General features: G+C 42.5%; 1 protein-coding gene across 1 annotated transcript in view; it reads left to right on the top strand.

The window, feature by feature from the left end:
- Positions 1 to 22,313, top strand: part of igsf21a (immunoglobin superfamily, member 21a) — a 777,574-nt gene that overhangs the window by 352,705 nt on the left and 402,556 nt on the right. The window contains exon 2 of the mRNA XM_039755430.1: positions 17,376 to 17,488. Coding sequence (XP_039611364.1) covers positions 17,376 to 17,488 — 113 coding nt within the window. The remainder of the gene's footprint in view (positions 1 to 17,375; positions 17,489 to 22,313) is intronic.

Here is a 22,313-nt window from a genome sequence, read left to right as displayed (position 1 = left end):
ATTCACTTGGTCTTCACGGAGCATCTCCAAGATCTCCTGACAGCACTGGAGCCTCGTGTCCTTCTAACACGGCGTTAGCATTCTTGGAACCCATCTTGAATTGACCTTTGACATGCCCAACTTTTCATGAATTGTTTTACAAACTGTGCCTGCCGAGATGCCCAATTCCTCAGCCATTCAGGAAACGTTAATTTGTCTGTCTGACAAAATGAAATCTTTGACTTTGTGGCACATTCCTGTGGAAGTTGCTTCTAAGGGTCATTCAGTATGAGGGTCATCTTCAATGGACTCTCTACCCCACTTAAACTGCTTGAATGATGGGACAGACTCACCATAAACTGCAGTCAAGCGTTCATGGACCTCCTTTGGCTTTTTCCCTTCTTTTGTGAGAAATTTTATCACTGAACGTACCTCCATATCTAGCATTTTCTTACTTGATTTGCAAGAAGACTCTCCTGATCTCCTTGGAGTGTTAGACTCGCACTGAGCCACAACTGTGCTTCAACAACCTTGAGAGCTGTTACAGCCTCACCAGACTTGTTTCAACATGCTTGCTACTTTCTTTCATACTCGGTTAGATAAATTATTGAACACCCCTCAGAATAATAATAATGATAACAACAACTAGGGGGCTGTGCCCCCTGCATGCTTTGCTCGACCCACTCTTTCTGGCCAGCTTTACTTGCCAGTCACTTTGTGTCTCTTCCGCTCGCGTTGTGAAGAGGTGGACTGAACGCACCTTAGGGAGACGCGGTTGCTCCTCTTAAACCTGCTCTTAAACGGTAAAACAATGGGAAACAAATACAGCAATCAGCTGCTGGCTTACTGCTGCCGTGCTGCGTGATCTGCAAGTGCTTCTCTTTCTTCTTCACCTAGTCGTTGATGTGTCATCTAGAAAGTATTTATAAGAGCTGAGAGCACAGGACGTGTGTCTGATAAAAGCCTTTACACGACTGAGAGTTTAGACGTCCGTGATCTTATTTAAAAATAGTTGTAATTAGGGCGTGACTTGAAAGAATCTCATGTTAAAAGTCCCTGCGTAACTGTCCGGGGACAACAACAATCTCATCTTTTAATTCTCGTGGATACGCCTCCTCATTGGGAAGAAACACTACTTTTCCCTGATGACAACATAAATTAGACGATCTACAAGTCCCCGCCTAAAATATTAAATCCGAACAATATATTCGATCTCTTTTCGCTGCTCTGTTATTTCACCGAGTAATAATTTCCCTTTGTTTGCGCCAATGCCAGACTTTCGAATTTTCGTACTTCCATTATCTCTAACCTGCTCTGCATGTGTATCACGCCAACGTTTTTGAATTCCTTATGACGTTCTACTTTGTCATCTTCTCTTTTTTTTCCCTTTAATTTCCAGCCCCTTGGCCATGGTTAAATGTCTTGGCACAAAGTCTTGTGTCGCGGGACGTGAAACTGTCTTCGAGAAAATCACGTCTTATATCCAAGATTTTTTTTTAATAATAGAGAGATGAGTTTAACCATTTGATTTTGTAACACCGCTAAGAAAAAAAGAAACTGGCTGCAGACCTCACATGTCTCCCGTTTGTCTAACAAATGTCAGTGATGCATGCAGTACACTTTCCTAAATAGCCTGCAAATGGCTTATTAATGAGGTGACACCCACCTGACACGAAAAAGGCAGAGCAACCTAAAACGCAATTACTGAAAGTATAAGAACCTTCTCTGATTTAGATTGATGGCCAAAATAACAAATGTGAACTTCTCCTCGCGTGGGGTTCTTTTCTGTATCTCAAGCCTTCTCTCTGAAACACACAGAGCTTCACAAAATTGCATCCATATGCATATCTGTCCAGTCACACACTCTTAATACTTTCTAACATCTCCATGATTTAAAAGCTATTTAGAAAATGAGCTCAGTGATGATAATGTGCATTGAAATATTATAAAGCAGAAAGCCCGGAGACCTTGACTGGTACTGGTGCGGCAAAGCAGTGATTTGGCAGCAGCCAACCAGAGGCCTCTTCTTCACACCCAATTTGCATATCGTTGTGATCTCCTAACAGGGGGAGAGAACAAGTCATTGTAAAATATACACCCAATAAACTAACCCACATTTCAATATTTCAATTAGAAATATTGTGCCCTCCATAATGTTTGGGACAAAGACTTATCTTTCCTTGATGTCCCCTCTTGCTCCACAGTTTAAAATGACAAATCAAACCATTCAGACATTTTGATTAAAGTGCACATTGCAGACTTTCATTTAAGGGGATTTGCACTTACTCTTTTTATTACATGAACCCACATTTCAGGGCAACATAATGTTTGGCACACAGCAATGCAGGTCTATTAAAGCCATTGTCATATTGAGGACTTTGTCGCATATCCCAGCATGCAATGCCTGCTTGAAGTCTGCGATTCGCACACATCACTAGGTGCTGAGGGTCTTCTCTGGTGATGCTTTGCCAAGCCCCTATTGCAGCCATCTTTAGCTCCTGCTTGTTTTGGTTTGGGCTTGTGCCCTTAAGTTTTCTCTTCAGCATATGGAAGGTCTGCTCATTTGGATTTAAATCAGGTGACTGGCTTGGTCATTTAAGAATTTTCCATTTTTTTGCTTTGATAAACTCCTGTGTTGTCTCAGCAGTGTATTTGGCTCATTATCTTGTTGTAGGATGAAGTTCCATCTGATACGTTTGGAGGTACTGACTGGAACTTGAGCAGATCAGATGTTTCTACACAACTCAGAATTCACTGCAGTTCCATCATCAGTGAAGAGAAGTGTGCCAGGACCTGTGGTGGCCATACATGCCCAAGCCATAACACCCCCAGCACCACCATGTTTAACAGATGAGGTGGTCTGCTTTGAATCTCAGGCAGTTCCTTTTCATCTCCTCACTTTGGTCTTGTCTGTCCATAAGATCTTTTCCCAGAATTTTGCAGGCTCATTTAAGTCCTTTTTCACAAACTGTAATCTGTCTGTCCTGTTGGTTTGGCTAATTAGTGGTTGGCATCTTGCACTGTGGTCTCTATATTTCTGGTCATGGAGTCTTCTGCTTATTGTTGTCTCTGACACACACACACACACACACACACACACATCGCCCCCTGAAGACTGTTTTTGATCTGTCAGACAGGCATTTGGGGGTTTTTATTTACCATAGTGAGGATTCTTCTGTTATCAGCACTGGAGGTCTTCCTTGGCCTAGCAGTCCCTTTGTGATTCCTGAGCCCACCAGTGTGTTCTTTCTATTTCATGATATCCCAGACATTTGATTTCGTTCATCCTAAGGTTTTCCCGATGTCTCCAATGGTTGTATTCTTGCTTTCCAGCCTCATGATGGCTTCTTTGACTTTGATTGGCACAGCTCTTGTCCTCATGTTGAACAATGGTAGCTCCAGACTTCAAAGGGCAGAAGCAAACTGTGGTATCTTATGAAGTCTTGAAACCCACCTGAGGAATCACAAACACCTGTGACGCCAACTGTCCCAAACATCATGGTGCCCTGAAATGGAGGGACTGTGTAGAAAAAGTGTTGTGTGACCAAAATGTCTGCAAATTCCCTGAAATGAAAGTCTGCAGTGTGCACTTTAATCACAAAGTCAGAATTGTTTGATTTGTAATTTTAAACTGTGGAGCAGACGGGGGAAATCAGGGAAAAATGTGTCTTTGTCTCAAACACTATGGAGGGCAGCGTATGTATAAGTAAACAGAAAAATTAACAAGGTTTCTAAAATAATCATACAAAGATAATACTGAAATTTCACAAAGAAAAGAAACTTTAATAAACAAGGCCAAAAATAAGTTTTATCATCTGGAAGAATGGTCTAAACAAAAATCCATCCATCCATCTATCCATTATCCAACCAGCTATATTCTAACTACAAAGTCATGGGGGTTTGCTGGAGCCAATCCCAGCCAACACAGGGCACAAGGCAGGAAACAAACCCCAGGCAGGGCGCCACCATAGCGCAGGGCACACACACACACACACACCACGCACACACTAGGGACAATTTAGGATCGCCAGTGCACCTAAACTGCATGTCTTTGGACTGTGGGAGGAAACCGGAGCACCAGGAGGAAACCACGCAGACACGGGGAGAACATGCAAACTCCTTACAGGGAGGACCTGGGAAGCGAACCTGGGTCTCCTTACTGCGAGGCAGCAGTGCTATGCACTGCGTCACCATGCCGCCCAAAACAAAATCTGTTTCATAAAATCTAAGTACACTCTTAAAAAGAAAGTTGCCAGAGTTGTTCTTCAGAGCAATGCCTTAGGGGAACAATTTTTGGTTCCCAAAAGACCCAACCAAGTAAATATTCTGGAAGAACCTTCATTTATTTAAATCTGTAACAGGCTCAATAGATAGATAGATAGATAGATACATATGAAAGGCACTATATAATAGATAGATAGATAGATAGATATGAAAGGCACTATATAATAGATAGATAGATATGAAAGGCACTATATAATAGATAGAGAACAGACAGTTGATTGATGCACAGACTACGTATGACATCACTTTTAGTTTCTGTCCTCCTGATCCCACCACTTATGCTTTGTTAACCTGAAAATCATCTCTACCTCCTTGATAGCTTCCGTCGATATTCTGACTTGTGTCTGAGAAAACATATTTTTGTGTCTTTTTGGTTTATTCAGTTTTCATTTATATGAAGATCATCTAGATGCCCCAAACCTTAATGATCTCTCTTTGTGTCTTTCTTATAATAGATAGATAGATAGAGAGATTGATATGAAAGGCACTTTATGATAGCTAGATATTGAAAGGCACTATATAATAGACAGATAGATAGATAGATAGATAATTTGTCCCCAAACACTAAATGACTATGACTAGATGGTGACAGATTAGTGAAATGCCAACTGAAGATGTTCAGAGAACTCTTGCTGCAAACATCCATTAACGCAGGCTAATTCCATGGCAGTGCCACATTTAAAGTCACTGACCTCTTCAGTTTTGCCCATTCTACTGCCAGTGTTTGTTAATGGACATGGCATGGCTTTGTGTTTTCATTAAACGCACCTGTTAACAATGCAACAGTTAAACTCTGTCATTTTTAGGGGTGTCCATCTACTTTTGGCCATGCAGTGTAGCATAAACCACTGTGAACTGGGACCCGGACACAGACAGACGGACATCTTGTTCATCACCCAACACACTGTTTATTTACAATATTTACAAGTCTTTAATCATGCACTACCAACCCCAGTGCCTCCAGCACCAATTCCCCCAATGTCCAGGCCACACAGTCCTGTGCCTTTCTTTCTCCTGGTTGCCTCCAGTCCTCACTCCAGCTCCGTCCTCTTCCACCCGACTTCCGCCTTGACTGGAGGGAGGCGGCCCCTTTTATGGGAACCCGGATGGGCTCCAGCTGTTTCCCGGCAATCAGTCCTAGCCACACCCCAGTGTGGCGGAAGTGCCGGCTGCACACCCGGAAGCCGTCCGGGTGTCCCCTGTCGTCTTCCCCCCAGCACTTCCTGGTGTGGCGGAAGTGCTGGGCTCCAGGGTTCCTCAGGCACCTGGGCGCCGCCTGGCGGTGGCCACGGGCCCCTATAGGGTTGGGCTTCAAAGCCCCCAGCATAACCAGGACGGACGCCCCCTCGTGGTCTGGAGGAGGCACAAGCCCTCCTCTGGTCCTCCTGGGCGTCCCGGTCGGGGGACCACACGGGATATTCCGGCATCGGGGCGCCGCCTGGCAGTGGCCATGGGTCCCTACAGGGCTGGGCTTCCAAGCCCCGTACCCAAGGCCCCCAACATAACCAGGACGGATGCCCCCTCGCGGTCTGGAGGAGGCACAAGCCCTCCTCTGGTCCTCCTGGGCGTCCCTGCCGGGCTCCTGCACCGTCCGGGGACCACACCACCCACACATCACCATCATCTCCACACACTGAAAATCACACCCAAGGTTGGCACAACTGTCCCCACTCACAGATGTTTGTGCACTCCATGACACTTAATGTTATTTCACATACACATATGCACCTTCAGATTTCCTTTCACTTTTGGCAGGATGCTCAGGACTGTCTTTAAATGATGCATCAATGACTATATTACTGTTTGCCGTGACTTTCTTTGATGTTTTCAAAGTCATTTTCCATGCTTGTTGTTTTCTATTGTTATCAGCGGCTTAGTCAATCATGAAATGTTCTAATATCGCTCATTTCACAAGCAGTGAGAGCAAATTAAACAATGCCACAGCATCAAAGTGAGACAGAGAGAGCAATAAAAGAATGAATCAGACATCTACAAGAGCAATAGAAAGAAGTCAACAGCGTTACACCTTCAGGCGAGGAATGTCGGCTAGGTATGCCATGATATGGTGGTCCCAAAATAAATGTTGCTGCTGTTTTAAAAGCTCTTCTCAGGAACTTCTTTCTTATCCTAAAAGTTTATGTTGAGGGGATTATTAGGACATTGAGATTGGGTTTATTGCCTCCACAGCCAGCAGAGGGCACTTTGTACACCATACTGTGGATAGCCAGGTGGATTCAGTGTGTCTCTCATGTTCTCAGGAGCCCAGGATGCCCAAGGTATACATTAAGTAGACTGCACTTACCATTTAGATTGGTGAAGGATATCACATATGGCTTCTCTTTTTAGGCAGCAAGGAAATGGGAGATTAGCAGGAAATAACTCAGCCGGCTGGTACCTCTTTTAATTTTGCCATCAGAAAAGTGGCACAGGTACCTTTACAAAAAATTGCTAATATTTTCTTTCCAGAAATCGTCATCCTAGATGCTTTAAAGGCGGAGAATGGTTTAATTATCCTCATTTTGATATCGTGCATATGATCTTGCATATGCATTCTACATCCCACCGCAGCTCTTTAATTCAGTCGCCAGCTTTTTGTTTTATACACAGCTGGATAAGGGGTTGCTGTGAACATAAAGGTGCCTGAGGATTAAAGTAGCAGTAAGACGTGGTCAGGACCACATTTGTGATGAAAGCCGAAAGGAACTGAGAAACCAGAAAGTGAACGTTATTAGTATTTGCCTACCAAATGGGCCACAAAAAAAGGTGTGAAGCCATCAAAGCAGGTCAGAATCCCGACTGGCTTGTTCAGATCTGTTATGATTAGAAGTCACAAACACAGCAAAAATAATGTGAGGCCTGCAAAATGCTTCACAGGCGGCAAGCCGGCACCTTTACCGGACTGCCCAGAAGAATCCCACCCCAATTCAGCTAACTGCTGGTTCTGGCCTAGCTGGCCACAAAAATGGGAAGCTGCCTTAAATATCTAGAAAAGTCCCCTTTTATTGACTAACTTAAAGGATTACGATTTGCAAGCCTCCAAGGCAACTCAGGCCCCTTCTTCAGGTGAGATGATTACAACTTATGTGAAGAATAAGTTGTCTCGAAAGCTTGCTTATTGTAATCTTTTTAGTTAGCCAATAAAAGGGGACTTTTCTAGATATTTAAGGCAGCTCCCCACACTCGCACACTTACGAAGATCCAGTTTAGAATCACCCATTCATCTAAATATGGGAGCAAAAAACAATGAAGTTAAAGGAATTCACACAAAAATTGTTGCTCGATTACACGGCAAATTGATTAAATGCGTATCATAGACTATGCGGTCCTCCCTGCGTGGAGTTTTCATGTTCTCCCCATGTCTGCGTGGGTTTCCTCCGGGTGCTTCGGTTTCCTCTCACAGTCCAAAGACATGCAGGTTAGGTGGACTGGCGATTCTAAATTGTCCCTAGTGTGTGTATGTGTGTGTGTGTGTGTGCCCTGCGGTGGGTTGGCACCCTGCCCAGGATTGGTTCCTGCCTTGTGCCCTGTGTTGGCTGGGTTTGGCTCCAGCAGACCCCCGTGACCCTGTATTCGGATTCAGCGGGTTAGAAAATGGATGGATGGATGGACTATGCAGTCCTCCCTGCATGGAGTTTTCATGTTCTCCCCATGTCTGCGTGGGTTTCCTCCGGGTGCTTCGGTTTCCTCTCACAGTCCAAAGACATGCAGGTTAGTTGGATTGGCGATTCTAAATTGTCCCTAGTGTGTGCTTGGTGTGTATGTGTGTGTGTGTGTGTGTGTGTGTGCCCTGCGGTGGGCTGGCACCCTGCCTGGGGTTTGTTTCCTGCCTTGTGCCCTGTGTTGGCTGGGATTGGCTCCAGCAGACCCCTGTGACCCTGTAGTTAGGATATAGCAGGTTGGATACTGGATGGATGGACATTAGACACAAAAGGAGATCTTGATATGCCATTCATATTAAAACGTTTACAGTTTCCCGTTAGAATAGCTTTTGCTATGACAATTAACAAATCACAGGGACAAACACTCAAAAAAGTTGGTATATTTATTAGAGAGAAATCAACGATATTCACTCATGGGCAGTTGTACGTTGCATTGTTACAATGTAAATCCAAAGATTGGAATCAAAATTCAATGCGATCTTGAAGAAAAGTTAATTCCAAATATTGTTTTAACTGAAGTTTTAAAGTAAAAATAATGCATAACAATCACTTTAAATTGTATATCCGGTTAATCAAACGCAGAGGTGGCGCCCCCTAGTAAATAAATCTGATAAACAAGGGAAGCAGAAGATTGTCCTAATGTACATAGTGCAAAACAAAACTGTACCAACTTATAGACTGTACTTAACACTAATGGAAAAAAGATGACAGCACACATGTAATATACGAGGAGGGATCCAAAAATAACGAGAATTTTTTTTCTGGACGCTAGAGGGGTGTTAGTTCCAACGTTTGCCGCGAGGTGCGTGTATTATACTGCCCTCTGCATCGTTTGGTCAAGCGGCGTCCTTGATGTACTCAAGCGATTGCGTGATGCCGTGCGGAGAAAACGACCCGAATTGCGGTGATCAAGTGAGTGGCTTCTGCATCCTGACGACACTCCCGTCAACACAGCAGTTTCTCACGAAAAACGGGATGACAGTGGTTTCCCAACTCCAAATTCCCTGGACCTTTACACCCTTTGATTTTTTTTTCTTATTCCCAAGAATAAAGAAGCACCTTAAAACCCCTTATCAAGCGGGGTCATTTTTACTAAATCGCTTGTAATTCGACCTCTCCAAATTAGAATCATTGCTGTTATTGAACTATCTGGAGTATAAACACATGTTTGGTCTCTTTGTAAAGGTAACATTCTCTAGTTTCACCCTTAGTAGTCAGAATCACTGTAGGTGTGACTGATCAAAAGTTATGGACATTAGAACTCACAGAAAAAATTATTTTTTTTTTTTTATGAAAATAAAGGAAAATAAAGCTGCAGTAGGTAGGTGGGGACAGAAACACACTATGTACCAACAGAATAACTTGTTGACTACTCAAATTTCAAATTTGAAAAGAATACCTGGAAAAATGACATTTTTTACACCAGTTTTTATGTGGGCATGCCCAGGGGGTTTTTAGAGGGACCATTATCCACATTTTGGAACGTATGGAGAAAGTGTAATAACTTTTGAATGCTTCAACCCACAGATATCAATGAGGGCTCTACTGAAAGCTTACACCTAAAGGAATCTATATCTACACACAGTGTCACTCTATTAGTTATAAAAATAATAAAAACAATAAAAAATACACATTTCTATGTAAAAATAGTCAATACAAGTCTTATGGGCCAAAAATATATTTATATTTTTATTTTTACTTTTTTTATAAAATGCACACAAACTATATATATTTCTTTTACAAACTGTTACAACACAGCTCAGCGTTTTTCCATGTGCCACTTGATGGCAGCAATCACTAGCAAGCAGAAAGCACAAGGGCGTGGTACATGTCGCTCTCTGCCATTACACGTCTCCTGGGCCGGTTGAATACTTTTGCAACGCGTACATGCATCTATTATTTAATCGAGCGTTTATTTACGTTTAAACTTCTACTTTTATTCATATTTAAAATGCGAAAAAACTTGGCGAAATCACAATAAACAACCACGCACCAACTCTGCAGACTGGCACAAATGCCACCTTCACGCAGCTCCGATCGTTTTGTTTACAAGTTAGTATGGCAAGTTACATATCAAAATGCTCGGCTGCTCATTGGCTGTAAGTTTTGAGTGTCAGTCACAGTGTCCAATCAAACTGGTAGATTCTACCAGAGTTTAGAGCTATACGTCATCCTCCAAGCTTTCTGTGACACTGGTTGGCTATACGAGGTGCCAGTCAACCCCAGACCCGTCGTAATTGGCCAACTTAGGTGTCGATCAGAAGCTAACACTTCCGTGTTTCATGCGGTAGCATGGTTATCGCCGACAGAAACAAATTACGTCTGATATGATCAATAGAAATGAAAAAAAATTACATAGGTGGTCTCAAGTTATGAAACGTTTTCTGGAGTTTTTGTCCCTTTGAGGATATATCGTGTGTTTTGGACCTAATCGTTTTACTGGATTATATTCGCTGGAGCCTTACGGACACAATGGGATCAATACTGCTCGGAAATATTGATGTTTGACTTGCAGGGGGTCTTCAAAGGTAGAGACAGTCAACTCTTAAAAGTATGTACTTCTCTGTAAAAAAGGCTTTAGTGTCAGTGCTGTGGTTGTTGTGTGTCAAAATGGTTTATATCATCGGTAAGACGAGACTTTGAAGTTTCATTTGATGGGTAGGGTGTCGAGATGCATGGCAGATGGGCATGCACACATTACTGTAACGTTTTTAAAACGCTTAATTGTCCCGGGACCGGCACGTGTGCGCGTTAATTAAAGGAAAGCATTTTTAGGATGTAGAGGAGGTCAAAAAGCAAACAACGCAGGCACTGAAGGCTATCATTTTTCAGAACGGTTTTGAAAAATGGAAAAATTGAGTGGGACAAGCGTATTGAATGTCAGGGAGAGTATTTTGAGGGTGATTAAATTTTGGAAATTTTCTGAGAAATAAACAATTTTTTTTTAATCTCGTTATTTTGGGGTCCCTCCTCGTACAGTTGAATAAGACTTAAACCAGCAGGTGGGTACAGGAAAGATGAGGTTGCCAAGAGTTCAGGGACCTTATACCCAATAGGATGAAGCTGTGCCTGAGATGGTTGGAGTGTGTGGTGAGCCTCCGGTAACATTTACGAGATGGCAGAAGTGTAAACACGGATGAACTTGATGGCTGGTATTAGAGATAATGGGTTCAAGCCTTCCTCAGAAATCGGCGGGAGTAGATGGTAGAAAGCTGTGGAAGGTCAGCCCCAGTGATTTTAGAAGCAGTAAGAACAAACCATTTGGAGAAGCTTGTGATTCTGACAAGTCAGGTTGCCAAACCACATCATGATGCATCCAGTCAGGATACTTTCAATAATGCATCAGTAGAAGGTCACAAGTATTTAGGTTTCCATATGTAAGCTCTTTAGCCTCCTAAGGACAAATCGCCTTTGTTGAGCCCTTTTTGATGATGAAGGTGGTGTTGAAAGACCACAAAGTGCAGTCACATTCTGAATACCCAGGAACCTGAAGCTGATAACCGTCTGGACGGGGGAAGCCATTGAAGTAGAGTGGAATGTGATTTCCTTTGTTCTTCCTGAAGTCCAAAATAAGCTCTTTTGTTTTGTCATCGTTCAGGGAGGGGGTTGTTGTCATGGCAGCGTGCATTTAGGTCTTGTACCTCACTCCTGCAGATATCATTCTTGCTAATGAGGTCAATCGCGCTGGTGTCATCCACAAACTTGATGATGCTGTTGGCCTCATGCCTTGTCACACAGTCATAGGTAAAAGGACTATAATAGCAGTGGGCTGAGACTGAATCCTTGCAGAATGCTGATGGTGGTGGACAGTGTGGAGGAGATCTTGTTGTGAGTCTTCAACCAATGGCACATATTTGGCAGGAAGTCAAAAACCCACCACTGATGGAGCTGTTCAGACCATGGTCTCTGAGCTTCACCACCAGGCTGTGTTAAAAACAGAGCAATAGTCAATGAACAGCATCACGAATAGTTAACACCAACAGTATAATAGGAGGATGGAATCTCTTAGAAGACATACCACATGTCACACCATCAGTCAGTAGCCGTACCACCTGCACTTCAGAACAGGCCATCCAACTAAAGATAAGTATGTTTGGGCCCGGACAGTACTTAGATGGGAGACCACCTAAGAAAAGCTTGGGTTGCTGATGGAAGAGGTGTTGGATGAGTCCAACAGCGGGTGGTCTATGTGTGGATCCCAATGTCCCAGTGCAGTGACTGTAAGAATTGGTGCCATATTTCACACGAAATACAGAACTGACTCTCTGTGGCATCTTTTGTAAAGAGTAGGGTGTTTCATGATACTGTAGCTAAATTGTCCATAATGGCCTGGTCATTCTGGCCCCCTCACCATCTCTTACTCCTTATTGGCTCTCTCTCTCTCGTGTGCGCGTGTCTTCATCAAATGGCTGCTGTCACATCATCCAGGTGCATCCTGGATATCGGTGATGGTCGAAGTGGCACTTTGAGTGTTTTGAAAGGCGCTATATAAATGCAATGTCTTCTTTTTCTTCTACATAGTAAAGAGTCTAAATGGGAAAACAGGGTCACTTGTGGACCCTGCCAGGACAAAACTCCATATAAACTAACATATAAGAGGCAAACCCTAAGGAACACTGGAGGAATGTGAAGGCCCCTCCACAGAGACAGAATGCTCTTCAGCTTGGTGACATTTTGCGAGTCAGTCAGGGGTTCGCCTCACATGTGTTCTCCCTCTATCCACGGCACAGATCCAAGAAATAAACAAGAGGGAGCAACATGAGTAAGATCACAACAGATTTGACATGTCGTGTGAAATAATGCAAGCGTTTGGGAGGCTGTCTCTTAATACAACTGAGCACCGCCGTAATGGCAGGGCAGCGGTGCTCAGGGAGACGGCTCTGCTTTGCCGTGGCTTTTTTTTGTGCTGCCACTTTGAAGGCGGAACTCAGCGACAAACAACATGCAGGCATCTGAGGGAGTCAGATTCATTTCTGCGTGTGACGGCACTCTCTCATGCTGAGACTTGCCACATGTCAACATTAATCCCGTCATCGGCTTGAAAGAGAAATAAATGAATAGCCTTATGTGAAAAGTCAGGGTTCATTATGAATATGGAGCCAATTCAAGATGTATTCGCCTGTAGATCCATGCACACAGCTGAGAGTCGGGCTTTTCTGTGGATTTCATCGTCACGTTTTTTTTCGTTTTTTTTTATTCCTGTGTCTTTGTCTAAGAACCACTTTGAAATGGAAAAAAAAAAAAATGTATCCTTACCGGGGCTCAGCTTTTGTGATAGATGGCTTCTAAAGTCAAGGATGGCCTTTGTGACATCAGAGGAAAGAGGGGTTTTATTTGATCTCTTGAATCTGGCCTATCGGCTTCCTGTAGACCAGGGTCACAATTTGTGAGGAATAAAACAGGCAAATTTCAGTCTGAGAACAGTTTTTATGAAACTGATGCTAAAACTGTACTGGCGATGTCATAACTGCAAAACGTGAAACTCACTAAAACTCCCTTAAAGAGTTTTTTTGGAATGTATTATAAGATGCACTGCTCCTTAAAGGCTCCTTCATACTGCATTGTCCTGTAACCTGTCGACAAATCAATTCTATTTATCAACAACAACTATTATTTCTATAATACATTTTCATACATGGGCCGGCACGGTGGCGCAGTGGGTAGCACTGCTGCCTCACAGTTAGGAGACCTGGGTTCGCTTCCTAATTCCTCCCTTTGTGGAGTTTGCATGTTCTCCCCGTGTCTGCGTGGGTTTCCTCCAGGTGCTCCAGTTTCCTCCCACAGTCCAAAGACATGCAGTTTAGATGCATTGGCGATCCTAAATTGTCCCTAGTGTGTACTTGTGTGTGTGCCCTGCAGTGGGCTGGCACCCTGCCCAGGGTTTGTTTCCTGCCTTGCACCCTGTGTTGGCTGGGATTGGCTCCAGCAGACCCCCATGACCCTGTAGTTAGGATATAGTGGGTTGTATAATGGATGGATTTTCATACATATGATGTAGCTCAAGGTGCTTTATATAATGACGAAAGATAAAAAAGACAAAATAAATAAGAAAATAGAATTAGGGAACACTAATTAATATAGAATAAAAAAGAAAAACAGAAAACACAAAAAAAAAAAAAAACTCCAGACGGCTGGAGAAAAAAATAAAATATGCAGGGGTTCCAAGGCCACAAGACCACCCAGCCCCCTCTAGGCATTCTAATTAACATCAATGATCTCAATCACTCCTCATTGTATTCAGAGTCCACATGGAAGACCCTGATGATGATGGTCATGTGGACTTCTGGTCGTCAATCCATCAATGTAGGGACATAACGGTGCCCTGATCAGGTGGTGATCGGCGCCACAGAAAACTGGAAAAAAAGCAGCAGAGAAAGTAGCTGTTAGTACGGATTACGGAGCAAACAGGAATGATATTGATAATTTAATGCATATACAGAATATTAGGATTAAACTAAAATGAAGCTATGAGAAAGCCATGTTAACATAATGAGTTTTTTGCAGTGTTTTAAAGTGCTCCACCGAATTAGCCTGGCAAAATTCTATCGGTTAGTTATTCCAGATGTTAGATGCCTAACAGCAGAAGGCCGCCTCACCACTTCTTTTAAGTTTAGTTCTCGGAATAATAAGCAGACCCTCATTTGAAGATCTAAGTTTGCGATTTGGAGTGTAAGGTGAGAGGCATTCTGAAATATAGGATGGAGCGAGATTATTTAAGGCTTTGTAAACCATAAGCAATATCCATCCATTCATTATCCAACCCACTATATCCTAACTACAGGGTCACGGGGGTCTGCTGGAGCCAATCCCAGCCAAAATAGGGCGCAAGTCAGGACACAAACCCTGGGCAGGGTGCCAGCCCACTGCAGACCATTAGCAATATTTTAAAGTCAATTCTAAATGACACAGGTAACCAGTGTAGTGACGCTAAGACTGGTGTGATGTGTTCGGATTTTCTTTTCCTAGTTAGGATTCTGGCAGCTGCATTCTGCCCTCCTTGCAATCGACTGATGTCTTTTTTGGGTGGTCCTTAGAGGAGTGCATTACAGTAATCTAGCTGACTGAAAACAAAAGCGTGAACTAATTTGCAGCATCTTACAATGTTATAAGAGGTCTAACTTTTGCTATATTTCTTAAGTGAAAGAATGCATTTACATTAGCGCTGAGGATCGCGGTGTATTTCTTTATAATGTGACATGCTGCACATTTTCCTCTTGAAGACAACACCAACAAGTCACCCTTGTCCACATTACCGTGTGGTCTCCACATTAGAATCTCACTACAAGAAAAGCCACGCCTCGCTGTCCCCCACCATTCCTATCACCCTTCCTTCCACTTATCTTGATTCCTGCAGAAGAAAGTTAGGGATGTGAACTCTCCAAGCACTGGGAGCTTCAAGGTTCTTTTCTGTCTATGATGCATCTTTAGGATTGCAGTCGCCAAGACTGTCATCATAATTAGCAAGGAGGGGAATCATTTTACCAGAACACATCTGGAGGCTGAACAATATGTCTACACCAGCATTTCCAGCGGTGGCATTGCAGGTAGGGTCCAGCCAACTCTAGGTGAAACAAAGCCCCCCAAACCCCCTAGTCAGGCTCAATTCATACAGGTAGCATCTCATATGGATTGTAAGAGATTCTGTAAGACTACCCCCAACTCTCACTCTGATAATCATGCTCAGTTCACTGAGTAGGAAAAGCATTGTCAACCGAGCCTGACTCATGGAACTCTCTGGTGAATGTGGGTACCACCATCTTTGCCGATCACACTCACTAATGGGTATGGTGGATCATGTGTAATTAATGAAGGGGGAAGTCCCCCTTCTATGTGAGTCATTATCACACTGGCATGTGACCACCCTACTCTCACCTCTGCTCAGATGATCACACTAAATTCACTGAGGGGTATGGCGGGTCATGCTAAATTCAATGCAAGTTGTAATTCCCCCTCCCTTGTGGGTCACAAACCCACTGGTACGTAAAAAAATGGGTTGTGACACCACAAAGGCTGGGAAACAATGGTCAACACCTTACAGGAAGTGAGTCTGGTGATTTTTATTTATTATTTTAAAAGTAACTGACAGGCAGATACATGCAGAATTAATGCACATAAATGCTTCCAGATAAGGCCGAATACCTTTTTTCTTGTGTCAATGGTATAAATGTTGCTGGAAGCAAAATGCCAACCGTATTTCTCTTTTTTTTTTTTGCAAAGTGAAACACGGAGATTTGTTGCAAATTTAATTTTCACTTAGCGCTAATCACAATGATAAACAAATGCTGGGCTCTGATTGGGAAAATTGCAGCACTCTGCAAAACAATCCTAATCCTACAACTAACCATACCACAAGACGTATTGTCCCTTTTCCCAGAAACAAGTAGAACAAAATAAAATCCAAAAGATATTGGAGCAATCATGTGACAAACATGGCGTGTCATAGTTAAAGCTTTGAAAGTTTGGACTTTAAACCCTGAGGTTGTGGTTCCAAATCCATGAGTTGGTCACTTCACCTGCCTGTGCTCAAATATGTCAGGCAAGTAGTAATAATGTAAACTGCATACAGATGGCATATTGGCTCAGAACCTTTCCCTGATGGACCCTTTGTGCCAGAATAGAAAAAGTCATTAGAGATAAAGAGTAGTGGGATTAAACATGTTTGTATTCAGCTGATAATGAATTATATAAAGAAAAACATAAATGTTCACTTTAAATTTTAGACATTTATGGCGAACGGCAGCCAGGACACTTCCATACTGGAAGAACCAGGAGAGAGAGCATGCACAGGGCACTGCCTCCCCCAGAGCACTACATGGCAGCCCCCTCAGGTTGCACTGGTGCCTCGGATTCTCACAGGGCTTCAAGGGAGCTGGAGTTTAGCACAGCCCTGTTGGGTTCTGTGGGTAATGCCAGGGGGTGATGCAGGGATTATGGACCACTACTTTGTTGGGCTTCCACCCCACACTAATGGGCCACCAGAAGTACACCCGGGTGCTGGATAAAACAAGCCCACTGCCACTGCTCCAGGAGCCAGAATTGGGAGGAAGGTAAATGAAGCTTTCTGGAGGAGGAGTGAAGGTGGACAAAGGCAGAGAGTGAAGAAGAAGAAGAAGAAGAAAAGAAAGGCATTGAGGCGTTCTTTATTATCTGTACTTGGTATACTGCGCTGGCTAGTGGGAAACACTTGGCAAGGGTTTCCCACCTGTAAATAAAAGCCTGTGTGTGTGAAACAACTTGTATCTGTCCCTGTCTTTGTCAGGTTTAGGGAGCTGTAGGCCACAACATGTCTTCTTCTTCTTCTTCTTTCATAGCTTTTTTAGTATTGCTATTTTTTTGTTTTTTGACTAGACTTCTCATAATATTGGTTTCAGTGTGATTTTTACAACCAGATGGCCTTTCTGATGCCAACCTTCCCCATTATTTAATTGTTTTCTTTGCCCCTCTTTTTCACAGGTTACTTAACCGTCACCATTGAGCCCCTTCCTCCAGTTGTTGTAGGAGATACTGTGACGCTGAAATGCAACTTCAAGACTGACGGCAGGCTGAGAGAGATAGTCTGGTATCGGGTGAGTACCTCCTCAAATCATCAGGGTCAATTATCAGTCGGCTTTTCCACTCAAAGGTTCCTTTCCATTATGCTGCCAGGGATGCCAGCTCTATGACAGATGTGCGCTATTATATAAACAAGCAATGCAGGAAGAAAAATTGAATATTACCATGCGTGTTTGGCAGATTGCCCTCGATCAGATATGTTACCGCCTTGAAAGTAAGCATTTTGCCGCTGTCGAATGCGCTTGAGCTCATTTCTCGGAACGGCTTTTGAACAATCATTTTGTCCAGAATGCGATAAACTCAGAACTTTTCCCTCAAAAATCCATCAATGAATGCTCTTCTGCCATGAAATACAGTGCTTCTTTCTGCCAAGAAAGAGACATCCAGCTGGGACCCTGGCACTCAGCATCACTTCCACCTGGCACTGCTTCAGGCAGTCTGCAGCAGTTTATTGTCCAGAACATTCAGCCCATTCTTTTTATGTGCCTTACATAACCGAGGGCATTTATTCTGTTCTTTAGAGAAGAAGGATTCTAACTCTACTTCATTTTATTCTCTGTTATAGGTTTATAGGGTCATTATTGTCATGGGTACTTAGATTTTTTTAAATTACTGACAAACTTTTTCAGAAGAAAGTATCGCGTGTGGCACATCATGTGCCTTCCTCTTTAATGTCTGTCGTTGATTCTTGGACAGATTCTTTACCAAGGGCAGGGTAAGCAGTGGTGGACGGTGATGTTGATTGTGCAAATATTACAATCATGGCTGTTTCAGCATCGTCCTTTGTCATTTTAAGAGTGTTCACATATAATGTAAGAAGCACCTACTGCAATAGCCATAACTGTCTGTCTGTCTGAATGAAAGAATTCAGCTCTGTGCCGACTTTCCAGTACACTCGTGCTCAACCCTTTTTATGCCAGCCAATAGCGTGCTGCCTGACTAAGGGATAACAGCTGCGGCGAGTTCAGACGCAATCGCTGACCTTTCCTTTTTATTTTCTCATATACTGTAGGAAGTACAGATAAAGTATTGTAATCATCTAAAAATTCGATGTTGTGATTTTGATGAATCTCTATGTTTTAGACCTCCCTGACTTTTTTGTATACGAAGTACAGGGAAAATATTGTAATCGTCCAAAAAGTCGATGTCGAGATTTTGATGAATCTCGACGTTTTAGACCTCCCTGACTTTCTCGTATACGATATATAGGGAAAGAAGTGGAATCCTCTAAAAGCTCAATTTTTCGAGATTTTAATGAATCTCGATGTTTTAGATTTTTCTGACTTTTTTGTAAACGAAGTACAGGGAAAATATTGTACTCGTCCAAAAAGACGCTGTCGAGATTTTGGTGAATCTCGACGTTTTAGACCCCCCTAACTTTCTCGTATACGAAGTATAGGGAATGAATAGGAATCCTCCAAAAATTCCATTTCAAGATTTCGATCAACCTCAACATTTTAGTCCTAAACTATTATTTTTGGAATTATGTCTGTTTGTCTGTCTGTGTGTATGTCTGTGTGTTTGTGTATGCAAACACGATAACTTGAGTATGCTTTCACGTAGATCAACCAAATTTTGCATACAAGTATTAAGTACAAAATGTAGATTTCTATCAACTTTTGAGCTATTTCTGCTAACTGAAAGTGGTACTTTTTAGATGCTTAGCCTTGTCAGTTGCGGACCGCCAACTGCCGCTGACGCTAAGAGGTGGCAACAGAAAATCTCGGGAAAAGTCGTCAAATGTCACATGGCCTTTACCTTAAAAATCTAAGAAGGCATTTGCCATTTGACACAAAAATTATGAGAATTTTCTACAGAAACTGTAGACAGACATTGTTCAGCACCTCAGATGCAAGTGTACTATAAACAAAAAAAGAAAACATACTGTGATCGAATATGAAACTGCAGGTTCCCAAGGAAAATTTTGGGACACCAACCCAGTCATTCCCGTGTAATTGGGACACAAAATAAAACAATCAACAAAAGCAAAAAGATCAGAGGCAAAGAAAGCCACCTGGCTGAGACTCCTGTTTTGGGAGCGCCACTCTGTGGTGCAGTCGGTTCAGAACTGATTGCCTCCTTCCAGCAGCGGCGGGTTTTAAAGGCGGGAGACTGGAAGGGGTGGAGTCAGTTGCCCTGATGCTACGGAAGGGAAGAAAAGAGGAGAAGGTTCGTGTGAGTGCCTCCTATTGAGCCAAGGTGGTAGTACCTGCTTCAGAGGAGCCTGGAGAGTAAACAAGACGTAAAAGGCAGTAGATCATGTCAATCCATTTCTAATCCATAGTCTCTCAAATTCACTGACAAGCATGGCAAACTCAAACATCTGCTGTCCAGGATGGAAAGATCTACATTGTTTAATAGCTGCTATAAACTATTAAATTAGTTTGGCTCATTTTTATTTTTTGAAATAAGAGGGGGCTCCTGTGTTTAACTGCAAGCTAGATTTGCCCGGATCAATGCGGGCACTGTGGCCAAATCCCCTTGGTACACGGCCATATTTACAGCACTAGACTAATTGGGAAAATGGAGAGAACATTGCAGGCTCCTGTTATGTGTGTTAAGGTGTTGATGCATTCCTCTATAATCAAATAATAAAGAGGTAAATAAACAAAACACATTTTGCATTTTTTCATATTTTTCCTGTTAATTTGCATTATAGCCTAAATTAACATCTGCTGCTTAACGTGATATTCATGAACATCCAGATGTCCTCCCTTAATAATCTGATATACCCATCATGTTGCTTTCCAAAGAATTGACAAATACATTATGCAGCTAAATGGCAGCGTTCGAGGTGCAAAGCAATCTAATTGAAAATTTATATTGCACGACAATTAACATTTCTGTAGCATCCAATCCATAAAGCAATTTACAGCAATGATAGGAGTATAAAGGAGAAGCCTTTTATTACAATTAACCGGACAATAGCATTCTATTAAAATCCCTCCATGTTGTCCTGTCATCACTTTATTAAAGAAGGCATTAGTTATGGTGACAGGAGTTTGGTGTCGGGGTCTCCCTTTCGCTTCAAATATTCAGCTTGAAAGTAATTTGGATTAAATTGTTTGGTGTTCAGATGCTGTTGAAAAGACTCTAGGGAGAAATAAATTCGACTGAACACCGCAACCCTGCTACTGCGGAAAAGGACCTTTTCTTTATTAGAATTGGTGTGTGGGGCCGTAAAAAAAAAAGACCGATAATTTATTATCTTAATAACTGGAGGGTCATTCAAGTTTGTCAAAACGGCATCGGAATGATGTCATGCTTATAATGCCTTTGCAGCAACTTTCAAATTGCTATCATTTACTCCATCCCAGGCCGATTCTAGAGCCGTGTATTGTAAAGGGTGTAAAGAAAGCAAAAAACAACGATAAAGGTTTGGGGGTCCACCCCGTATATTGTAGAGTCACTGCAAGGGAAAAGATGCTTAATACTCTGCTGATGAGTCACAAGACAGGACTGAATTGCAGAGCAGAGCTGGTGGGTTTGTGTAGCTGAGACGGAGGAAGAGGCGGGTCATCTGGAAGGGAAAAGGCGGAAATGAGGTCGTTGGAGGCGTGGTCTGGAGCCAGAAGAGGAAGTGGACTAGGTCTTACTTGTTTCAGTAAGGAGGGAGAAGAAGCATTAGTGCACGTGATTAGCCCCACACACTGGAGTTTCAACATTAGCTAGACTAGAAAAATTCAATTCTGAATGACACGGGTAACCAGTGTAACGACGCTAAGACTGGTGTGATGTGCTTGGATTTTCTTGGTTTCTGGCAGTTGCATTCAGCACTCGATGTCTTTCTTTGGTGGTCCTGAGAAGGGTGCATTACAATTATGTAATCTAGCCCACGGGTGTCGAACTCCGGTACCTGGAGGGCCGCAGTGGCTGCAGGTTTTCATTCTAACCATCTTCTTAATTAGTGACCAGTTTTTGCTGCTAATTAACTTGTTTTGCCTTCATTTTAATTAAATTGACTTGGACCTCTTTCTTGATTCTTTTCCCTTAATTAGCAGACTAACGATAATGAGACGCAAAACAAGCCACTGTGTGACCAGCTACCCACAAGTATCTGAAAATAAAGAAAGGTGGAGGTCTCAGTAAGGTTAATCTGCTAAGGTCACCAAAACATTTTGACTGTGTTCTTAGAAAAACAGACCATCCACAGTTTTGAAAATGTCTGCTGTAGCAGAATGAGAGCAACAACAGGCCATGGAATTAAATAACGGATTTTATTACCTGCAACAATTGGCTCCTCATTAAGAAACTGGTTGGAATGAAATTGGTTGGAGTTTGACACCTCAATTAACTGATCATTAGTTGGCTCATTTCATGTCTCATTTCTGCTTGGTGGCCATTTAATGGAGAAAAATCAATTTAGAGGACTGAATCCTTAAAAATAGGACTATTAAAATGAAGGGAAATATGTTAATTAACAGTAAAAACTGGTCACTGATTAGGAAATGGGTTAGAATGAAAACCTGCAGACACTGCGGCCCACCAGGACTGGAATTCAACACCCCTGATCTAGCCGACTGAAAACAAAAGCGTGAACTAATTTTTCAGCATCTTGCAAAGTTATAAGGGATCTAACTTTTGCTATATTTCTTAAGTGAAAAAATGCTGTCCTAGTAATCTGATTAATACGTGATTTCAAATTTAGGTCAGAGTCAATAATTGTCCCTAAATTCTTTATCTCAGTCTTGACTTTTAAGCCTAATGGATCAATGTTATTTCTAATACCCTCACTATATCCATTTTTGCCAATCACTAAGATTTCCAATTTCTCCTTAATAGATAGATAGATAGATAGATAGATAGATAGGAGTGAGTAAAGGCACTATATAATTGATA

The sequence above is a fragment of the Polypterus senegalus genome, chromosome 6 (assembly GCF_016835505.1).
Source record: "Polypterus senegalus isolate Bchr_013 chromosome 6, ASM1683550v1, whole genome shotgun sequence".
In the NCBI taxonomy this organism is placed as follows: Eukaryota; Metazoa; Chordata; class Cladistia; order Polypteriformes; family Polypteridae; genus Polypterus; species Polypterus senegalus.
Note: the sequence above shows the minus strand (reverse complement) of the source record. Positions and strands in the feature narration are given on the sequence as shown.